This window comes from Naumovozyma dairenensis, chromosome 11 (genome assembly GCF_000227115.2).
Source record: "Naumovozyma dairenensis CBS 421 chromosome 11, complete genome".
In the NCBI taxonomy this organism is placed as follows: Eukaryota; Fungi; Ascomycota; class Saccharomycetes; order Saccharomycetales; family Saccharomycetaceae; genus Naumovozyma; species Naumovozyma dairenensis.
Window position 1 is genome coordinate 143,285 of NC_016489.1, and position 10,272 is coordinate 153,556.

Below are 10,272 nucleotides of genomic sequence, written 5' to 3' on the forward strand. Positions count from 1 at the left end.
GCCAAGTTGACTAGAAATTCACTACAGAGAACTAAGGGATTAGCAACGGAAACTTATCTTGATGTACATGGAACTACGTTGACTGGTGTGGTTTCTGTTATGAAAAATTGAGGCTAGCTATATGGATATGTATTAGGAGCGAGAGCCAATATGATTGTGGTTTACAAGAAAGGTAAGAAGATAAAAACTTGGGAATATTGCTACTTACTGCGGATACTAAAGACAGCTCCAAGAACCAGAAGATTTCATTTAGTGTCCAAGATTGAGCATAATACATGAGCTACAAGAAGAATAATAAGAGTTGAGAAAAAGAAGATGTGGAAGGTGTGTCACGAATTGCGCCAAGTATTGGCATATTGTATTGTATTGTCTTGTATTGTATCATGTAAGAACGGAGTGGGGTAATATAGACAGTTTTAGCCGCCGAGGTTTACGTTTTTTCGTCAGCTCATGCAGAGCGAACAACCGAGACAGAGACAGAGACAGCGACAGATGGAGCCAAGACGGAAGAACAAGGGTGAAAAATTTATGTAAAGACATTTTCAAGAGTCGTAAATGGATAGACAGATACCATCAAAAGTCACAATATCCATGATATATATACATTAATAACACTTTCCTAACAGTAAATGTTATTCGCATAATAAAAGCACAATAATTCGTAGCTATCTTTTACTAAAAAGCATGCATGTACAGCAAAATAAAATAAATTTTACCATAGCAGATGATGACTACTATGCTGCTGAAGACGATGATGACGAAAATTTTGAAATGTCAGATAATGATGAACCTCTACAAATAAATACATCACCCAAACAAAAACAATCGAAACAACCCACATTCTTACCCCCTGCTCCAATAAAGCCCACTTCTTCTTCTTCTTCTTCTCGACAGATACCTATAACTACTACAGAAAATGCAGACGATAGTGATAACGATGACATTCAACAACAATCGACAATACAACGAATAAACAAGGACTATTTGAAACCAAATGTGGGTCTTTTATTACTTACACTGGCTCAACTATTCAACTCATTAATGGTCACCTCAACAAAAGTATTAGAAACTGACCCTTACGATATCGCACATGACCAACAAATCAAACCTTTACAAATCCTATTAGTAAGAATGGTAATAACATACCTAGGTACATTAATATACATGTTTATAAACCGACATACGATCCAATTTGTCCCCTTTGGTGACCCGAAAATTAGAAAATGGTTAATATTAAGAGGTTGCGTTGGATTCTTTGGTGTATTTGGTATGTATTTCTCATTAATGTATTTGAGTATTAGTGATGCTGTATTGATTACATTTTTGGCTCCCAGCGTGACTATTATAATGTCATGGGTTATATTACGTGAAAGGTTTACAAAGACAGAAGCTATTGGATGTATCGTGTCTTTATTTGGTGTAGTGCTTATTGTTAGACCTACTTTCATATTCGGCGTTCCAGATGATGATGATGGAAAGATTGATCCTGAAATGGTTGAATCTAAGAATCCTGAAGAAAGATTGATCGCTACGTTTGTTGGTTTATTAGGTGTTGTTGGAATGTCAATGGTATATGTTGTGATTAGATTCATTGGTAAAAGAGCACATGCGATTATGAGTGTTAGTTATTTTTCATTAATTACAACGATTATTTCATTCTTAGGGATTGTATTCTTGCCATCAATGAAATTTCATGTGCCTCATTCTTTGAAGCAATGGTTATTATTTGCTAATTTAGGATTTTGTGGATTTATTTTCCAATTATTATTGACTTTAGGTATTCAAAAGGAAAGAGCCGGTAGAGGTTCTTTAATTTCTTACACTCAATTGATTTATGCAATCTTTTGGGATGTTACATTGTATAGACATTGGCCAAATATTTGGTCATGGTGTGGGATGTTAATTATCATTGGAACTACTTTATTAATTGTTAAATTGAAACCAAAACAAGACGAAAATGGGAATGTCATTGAGACTAAATCAATGACATCATTATCTTCATCAAAAACTGATTTGGAAAATGGTATGGTTTCCTTTGAAATGGGTGAAGAACAAGATAATTATAATTTCCCACTAGAAGAGTTTTCTCATATTGATCTTCCCGCATCAGACAGTTGTGCAAGTGTACCGACTGCACAGAAAAGATGACCTTTTTTTTTCGGTTTCCTTCATTACTATAGATTTTTAATTGTATATATGTATATATTTTCTTTTTTTCGTGGCAACAGAAAAATTGATTTTTTACGTCGTTCGTTTGGGTTATTTTGCGACATACTTTTAAGGTAGCAAACTTCATGTTGGTGGCAAATGTAAACAAAACATGATCATGATAAATGTAACATATACAATAGTACGAAGATAAGGAATAGTGGAACTTGTATTCCAAACAAAAAAGAATATTTTACGAACGAAGAAGACCGGTGTTCTTGTATTAACAATTTGTAATAGTTGTAAATAAACATATCATCATATCCATTAGTAAAAGAAAAAGAGTAGTTTAGAATTTTGATGTTTAGAAAAGGGTTTAACTACTTCAAAGGTTGTTCAAAGCTTGGTTATAGAAATGTTAAACAAATGGTATACTCGAGGACATTTATAAGATGTATTTCCATTAATATCCATACTACCAAGCCTTTGCAATCAACCTCGAAAAACATCAATGGGGTTGGTTATAAAAAATGGTATGAATTGACATTGAAAGAGAAGCATCAATTTATAAATTCATTTGTTGAAAATTATAAACTTCATTATCCAAGTTCGAAAACCAACGTTTCGTTGAAGGCATTAGCATTGGGTATTGATGAATATCAAGATAGTCCATCTGTTTTTGGTATTTTCTATAATGATATTTGGTTACGAAGGGTAAAAGAGAATACAACAAAAAAAGTACGGACGAGAATACCTATTATAAGAATATTAACCGGTATTTCAAGAAAAAGGCATGCGAAGACCGATTTTCACATCCAAGTTTCCAGAGTTTATTGTTTCGTAGGTAAAAGTTTTTTACAAAACTTATGTATATATATATATATACATATTTAATGAAGATTAAAATCCCAAAAAAAGAAAGAAATTTTTGTCTAATATTATTAAATTATATTATTATAATAGATAGCTATTTTATTGAATACTTTTTCTCTTAAATAATTACACAGGGAGTTTTTATTTTGACAAAACACCTGTCTCGATACTTGACATCGATTTTTTCCATTTCAAACCTTTTGTCTTTGCATCAAAGATTTAAAATATATAACAATTCTTTTCTTTTTTTTTGATTCGGTATTAGTTTCGTTGTTGTTGTTATTGTTGTTGTTGTCCATTTTATAATTCGTTATTATGATAAAAAAAAAATCATTACAATTAAGATAAAGATACATTCATCATAATAGGAAAGCGGCAACACCAGCTACAGCAGCACCAAGTAAACCTGCACTAGCAGCTTTACTAACACCACCTATAGCAGCATTACTGGAACTTGACGAACTATTAGATTCATTTGCAGCTTGAGCTAATCCGATAACGGTGATTGCAGAAACTAAGATTGATGTGAACTTCATTTTATTGTTTTGCTTTGTTTTGTTTTGTTTTTGTTTGATTAATTATTTGGGTAAAAAATACAGATACGTGTCTTTTCTTCCTTGATTACCTTTTGTTTTTGCAGTTGAACAATAAGAAGAAGAATTGTGTTAAAAGGTAAAATAAAAACTTACAATTTAATTCGAGCTTATATACTAATGAGAGGGAGGATGGGAGGCGAAGCTAAGATATACATAAATAATTCAAGATGTGTTAAATGAATGAAAGGTTAAAGTCTCCTCCTCCCTTACTCCCTTGAGTCCTCCCTTTCGTCACGAAGAAACCACGCAGCTCTTACGTTCAAAATTGAATATTTCATCAATCAATCAGTCAATCAATCAATTAACTCTCCCTTCTCCCAGCTTCTAGTGGCAACTAATGCGATAATTAATTAATTAATTAGTTAGTTAGTTGAAGATAAGGATAAGGAAAGAAATACATCATCACTTTTGAATTGGATTCGAAGAGAGGGTCCGTTCCGCATCGAGAAAGGAAGTTGGGAAATGCCACAGCCCTTCGAGTGGGCGCCTTCACCTATACACAGAAATACCCCGCTACAAAAGCAAGGCTGTGCTGGGAGGGAAGGGGGGCTCGGCCCAAAAAGGGGGGTTTTATGTGCGTATATTTTCTTCCTGTAAGGGGCGTCCTTTAAATATACCGCATTTGGATACATATTATCACTGGACTCCCTTATTTCCTTCTTTGGGTAGTCGATGATGTTTCCCAAAAGGGAACTGTACGTAAAGAAGTCAAGTCGGGGCTTAAAGTGCGGAACATATTTTATTGAGTGGTTGTATGTATGGGTTTTTTTGGAATTCACACAGTATTTTCATTTGTATTTGTAGTTGCGGTGTATCGGCTCGGCTTCGGTCCACCGCAAGAAAAGGAAATTCGATGCCAAGCCATTTTTACCAGAATAATTCTGTCACAATCTGTGCGTATGAGTGGCACACAAGACGCTAAAACATGCCAATAAATAGAAAGAAATACATATTTTCGAATTATAGGTAGTACCACGTACATATGTAGATATGTATTAGACCATTTATGTGGAATATAAATAAAGAACTTGGTTCAATGTAAATAAAAAAGGCCCCTTTAACAAAAGATACTCACCGCTCAACATGTCCCTCTGTAATTTCTTGTTACTCTTTCCTTCAATTTCTCATCTTCTTCTGATTCTGGAGAGGCTAACGTTAATAACATATCATATATGAATTGACGTTTGCCTTCTTTAGTTTGCTTTTCTTGTTCAGCATGCTCTTCAACTTTTTCATAACATGATAACAATTTGGTAATAATATTCTCAATATCTATAATCAACAATTGAGCGAAATCTAATTTCATTTCAGTTCTAAATACAACTCTTAATACTTCCCAATTACTTGAATCATCAGATGAATTTGGTAATGGATAATTCGGAACAATCCAACCGCGAGTTCTCAATAACTTGGAAATAATAGCTTGTGGAATCTCAGGATATGCTTCATTGAAATGCTTGGATAATTTAAACGCAATTAATGGTACCCCCGGTTTAAAATCTTGTGGGTTTTCCCAATAATCAGTAACATTATCTGGAACCTTATCATCAGATATACGTTCATGAATACCACTAATAACTTCAATATAATCTTGTAATTTTTCACTTTTCAATAACGAATATGCAAATGTTCTCGCGACAAATAATGATTTCAAAAAATGATTCTTATACCCAGTAAACCCCAATGAAACGAAATTATAATATTGATGAACTACTTGGAATCCAGGTCTTGAGAAATTTAAATTAAATGTTTCCTCTACTCCACCAAGATATTTCAATCTAAATCTTAATTCAGGTGGTAAATAAGATTGATCTTTCCAAAGAGCCCAACCTAACCCTGGCGTAGTCAAACCAAACTTATGACCACTCGTATTAATACTAACAACACGAGGATTATTAAACCCCCATCTTTCTAAACCAAATTTTTTCATATGACTTGCTTCAAATGAAAATGGAACAATAAATCCACCAGATGCACCATCTACATGAATTGGAATTTCCTTATTAGACCAACTTGGATGTTGAATTTCAATCTCAGTCAACACATCAGCAACTTCTTCCACATTCTCTAAATGTCCCGTATAAGTAGTCCCCAATAAAACATAACATCCAATAGTATTTTCATCTACATAATCCCATAATTTTCTTGGATCCAAACAATACTTAGATTCCTTACAAACAGGAATTAATCTGCATTCCACTTCAAAATACCTAGCAAATTTTTCCAACGCAACTTGACATGCAGAACTCATTAAAATATTAGGTTTCTCTACACTCTTCCCAGCCTTTTTCATCTTAGCTTCCCAAATTTTCTTCATAGCAAGACCACCTAACATGATAGCTTCACTAGATCCAGTAGTAGCACATCCAATGGGTTCCATATCTGGGTTTGATTTCCATAATTTTGCTAACATAGAAATACAACGTTGAGTTAATTCAATCAATTGTGGATATTCATCATTATCAGCTAAATTCTTATCAATGTTTTCCATAATTAATCTATTTGCAATTTGTGTCGTCGTAGTGTTAACGAAACTTGCTAAATTTAAATGAGGATTACCATCCAAAGTCAATTCATTATGGATCAAATCGTATGCAGTTTGTTCGGGAAGTCCATGGTTAGGGATGATGTATTTGTTGTTGGATTCATCAAATGTATTGGTGGTGGCACCATGATATGACATTTGTTGTAGGTTTGAAGATAATAATTTTACATCTTCTAATCCTACTATACTTTGACGTGGTCCTCTTTGGAATTGTGGGATATCTACTTCAGAAGGGCCACGGTCAGAAGCAGGTGGTGAGACGCCTTTCTGTCTTGTTGAATGAGAATGTAGCATCTTTTTCTGTGTAAGCTAATTGATTTCCTTTTTGTCCTTGTTTTTACATTATTAAGAAAGAAGCTTCATAGTGAAGCGTGAGTTAATCGACAATATACTATTGTCATATTTATATAGGATTACATATATATCAAGCTTGAATATATCTTCATCAGGTTTCTTGGTTCTGATCCTGGTCGTTTGGGTTTTGTTTCCCCAGGTCTAATTTTACATTCCATGCCTCGCTTGAGAAGAGATATAGTACGTATCTTCTTCCCCTTATTGAAATCGAGGTTCCTATATAGCTATAACGTTCTCCAACTGTCGTACAACCTGTACAGGAGAGGAGAACAAGAGGTTAAAAATAAACAGGAAAGTAATGGGATGGAAAGGAGAACTTACCATCTGTTCATACATATTTAGGATGTGGAGGTACATTTGTACTATTATTAGGAGAGAATGCCAATTAAACTTAACGCGATGATGGGCCATCTTCCTATATGTTCCGATAAGAAAGACTGAAAGGTCAAAAATGACACATAATATTTCAAGATTTATTACTCGGCGTAACATATTATGGGAAACAGATATTAATAGATAAAAAATACAATATATTACGCAATATCCTCCCGATAGCTATCTGAAACATTAAGTCTGTGAATGGTTAAAGAAAAAGAGTGAGAATGATACCTACGGTGTTGAAAACGTAAGAACAGTAGGTGTTCCATTGCATTTGACTTGGCACATCAATACACAATTTGAATAATACCATTGTGTGGTATCTCCTTATATCTTCACTTTCTGCTCGTCTCATTTTTTCTTTGAAGTTGTAGCAGAAAGTATTGGGGGACACTATATAGTCGTCAAGTCAGGGTTCTGTACAGAGTACCGTTTTACTCCACAAAATGATTAGTTGCTACTAATGTTCCCAATAAAATCCACGAGCTTTGCAATACTTTTGCGGTGACATATTACATAGAGTGTGACGAATTTCAATATTAAATATAGTCTAAGTTTTCTCAGCATCGTCTTGCTTGAACTGTATATTTTATAGATAATGTTGGGTGCATTGCCAACAACACATATAAATATGGCCTAAATTAAGCTCCCAGTATATGTGTCTACCAAAAAAAAAAGCGATATCATATTAATGTTAATATGTATATACACATATAAATAATGAATATAGCTATCACATAGTTCTATCTTCTTTCCTATTCTATTTTTTTATCAACGTCATGATCTTTCAATTCAAATCTAATATATAATAATTGATAGTCTTCCAGATCATAAACGATTTTATCCCTTTTCGAATAGTTTGGAATTTGTTCCACAACATTCATCAATTTAATGAATGAAGTACTTGAACTACCCTTGCAGAAAAACGTCATACAAAATTCCTTTGGATTGAAAACATTAATGACACGTCTCATTACATCGATATTATCTTGTTTGTTTAATGAAATGGATTTCACTGGGACATTACTTTCAAAAGATGCATATGACCAACCCTTTTCCGGCGTAATATGTAAAGTATAATAATATTGTTCATCCAGTATCATATTGGAAGAATATCCACATGGTGAGAATGCAAATGCATCATGATGGAAAGATACACCTGAATTATTTTCATAGATTTTATCTAACTTTGTCTTTTTAGTCATATTATAACCTAATAAATGTCCTTCATCGTCTGCATCGCCATCTGTCTTGTTGATATTCGTAGTAGTATCTTTGACGCCATTCGCTATTGGTTTAATTTCCCTGTTGCAAACAAACTGTTGAGAACAATTGCTATTTAACCCAGTCATCAAAATTTCCAATGTTTCATCATCGTCCTCATCATCATCTTTTTCAGAATCGGGTGATGATCCATGGCGTAGTTTCTTGTTTGTATCGGTAACATAAAGGTTCCAATGGTTTTCCTTATCATTTCTTCCAACAAGGTAACTTCTTCCATTAGCGAAGAATTTATTCAAATAATCCACTTCATCATTCCAATTCTTATGAATCGATCTTTGTTTCAATGGGAACATAAAGCTTCTCCTAGAATAGAAAACCTTAAAAGGTTCATATTTCCCTTGTTCATTGGTCATAATCCATCCCAACTCCACTTCGATGATCTTAAACAATTCCTCTAAACAAAATAAAGTCGTTGTAGTACCACACGTCTTCAAAGTGATCTTATGATCATATACGAACAAGGAAGACTCACTTAACAAGAATGCATCCATGTCAGAGGTGGATTTAATAGATAATACTTCGCATTGGACCAATTTCAAAATCTGGACCCATTTATTGACTTCAATGTTTCTCAATGTCTTGGTGTTCTTCTCAGAGAGACATTTTTTGTTAGGATAGAACCAAATTTCTAACAGTTTTTCAGGACCTTCAAATGCCTCTGTAGAGTCTAGTGTGGCTGATAATTGGTGGTCAATGTATGAATGGTTGGTTAATTCCTTTATTGTGATTGTCATCTTGCTATGCGGTTTCGAGGTTGTAGTGATGGTGCTGCTGCTTGGTTAAATAAATTGTTACAGAATATGTAACATAAACGAATCAAGACTTTTTGGACCTAGGATTAACGGACAGATCAACGAAAGAAGAAATTAATTTATAGAAGTTTGTTTCCGCTCAATGGATCGGGGTTTCTTTATCTTTTACGAGGGTATGTCAAAAGTTCCATTTCACTCTTCCAGTATGTCAAGAAAATTTTTCAATAATATTGTTGTCAGTCGCCTAAAAGTCTTTTGTATCGCTCAAATTCCTCGAAGCTTCAATGGAAGTTGACAAAAAGAAGGTGAGAAGATGAGAAGATATGAGAAGATTAAAATAAATGAAAGTGAGTGAGCGTATATATAGATATGTATATATATAAGCTACTAGTTAGGGCTACGAAACTTGTGACTAAATCTAAGACTCATTTTCCATTTTGGAATTATGGTTGGATATGGGCCAGACTCGAATTTCTGTTTAGTTTTGATTAATGATAATGACAACAATATGTGGTAAATACTAATGATTACATCACTGTTGGGACATTAGAATTTCGTTCATAAAAGGGCTAAGACTTTGATATATAATAATGATGTTCCTGTGACCAAGGAATACGACAAGGAAGTACTGCGGTGTCAATATCATATATAGGACTCCCAACCAGCATCTCATCTTCTGCAAGTACAAGAAAGGCTGAAAAGAAAGATATTACCAACGATATAGCTAAGATTAATAGTGAAGAATTCCAAAACGACTCATAAGAATGATGGAAGTAAAATAACAGTTGAGAAAACAATGAACATAATAACTTCGCAGCTCCTTTTAAATAAATGAGAGGGTCGATCAATACTGATGAGGTTCAAGGATTAGTGGAGAAATATCGACAACGTCAAACGTTAAACAGAAACTAAAGGCTAAACATAGAAGTAAAACTACTTTCCCTATCGGTGAGAAGAAAAACAGATAGGCTATTACAGATGAGATGGTTAAATCGAAAAGAAAAACAGCGTTAAAGAACAAACTTCTTTAAGCTATGAGGATACGGACTCTAAAATCAACAATACTTCTAATAATGGTACTACTCCTCAAAAGATTAACTCCAACATGCTAAAATATACTTCATCCTAAAACAGTATCTAATATATATTATTCACTATTATTATTACTGCTCACCATACCGGCATACTACTCTAGCCATTTACACACTTGTGGTCCTTGTTGTATGCGTTACCACATCTGTAACATTTTCCATTCAACAACAGACTAGTAGTTTTCTCGGTCAGGACACCATAGACCAAAGCATTGACGTAAAGCCTTTTTGGAAAACACAATTTCAATTCC

General features: G+C 33.8%; 5 protein-coding genes across 5 annotated transcripts; 2 read left to right on the forward strand and 3 right to left on the reverse strand.

Annotated features, from left to right (window-relative positions):
* Positions 1-684: 684 nt before the first annotated feature.
* On the forward strand, positions 685-2,148 carry NDAI0K00660 (uncharacterized protein; the record flags this gene model as incomplete). The annotated part of the gene is made up of 1 exon (XM_003672452.1): positions 685-2,148. The coding sequence occupies one exon, from the start codon at positions 685-687 to the stop codon at positions 2,146-2,148; it is 1,464 nt and encodes a 487-aa protein (XP_003672500.1).
* A 360-nt stretch (positions 2,149-2,508) lies between these two features.
* On the forward strand, positions 2,509-3,042 carry MLO1 (Mlo1p; the record flags this gene model as incomplete). The annotated part of the gene is made up of 1 exon (XM_003672453.1): positions 2,509-3,042. The coding sequence occupies one exon, from the start codon at positions 2,509-2,511 to the stop codon at positions 3,040-3,042; it is 534 nt and encodes a 177-aa protein (XP_003672501.1).
* Positions 3,043-3,380: 338 nt separating this feature from the next.
* HOR7 (Hor7p) lies at positions 3,381-3,557 on the reverse strand (the record flags this gene model as incomplete). The annotated part of the gene is made up of 1 exon (XM_003672454.1): positions 3,381-3,557. The coding sequence occupies one exon, from the start codon at positions 3,555-3,557 to the stop codon at positions 3,381-3,383; it is 177 nt and encodes a 58-aa protein (XP_003672502.1).
* Positions 3,558-4,695: 1,138 nt separating this feature from the next.
* GAD1 (glutamate decarboxylase GAD1) lies at positions 4,696-6,456 on the reverse strand (the record flags this gene model as incomplete). The annotated part of the gene is made up of 1 exon (XM_003672455.1): positions 4,696-6,456. The coding sequence occupies one exon, from the start codon at positions 6,454-6,456 to the stop codon at positions 4,696-4,698; it is 1,761 nt and encodes a 586-aa protein (XP_003672503.1).
* Positions 6,457-7,649: 1,193 nt separating this feature from the next.
* SPE2 (adenosylmethionine decarboxylase SPE2) lies at positions 7,650-8,912 on the reverse strand (the record flags this gene model as incomplete). The annotated part of the gene is made up of 1 exon (XM_003672456.1): positions 7,650-8,912. One exon carries the CDS (start codon positions 8,910-8,912, stop codon positions 7,650-7,652), a length of 1,263 nt encoding a protein of 420 aa, XP_003672504.1.
* Positions 8,913-10,272: the final 1,360 nt, after the last annotated feature.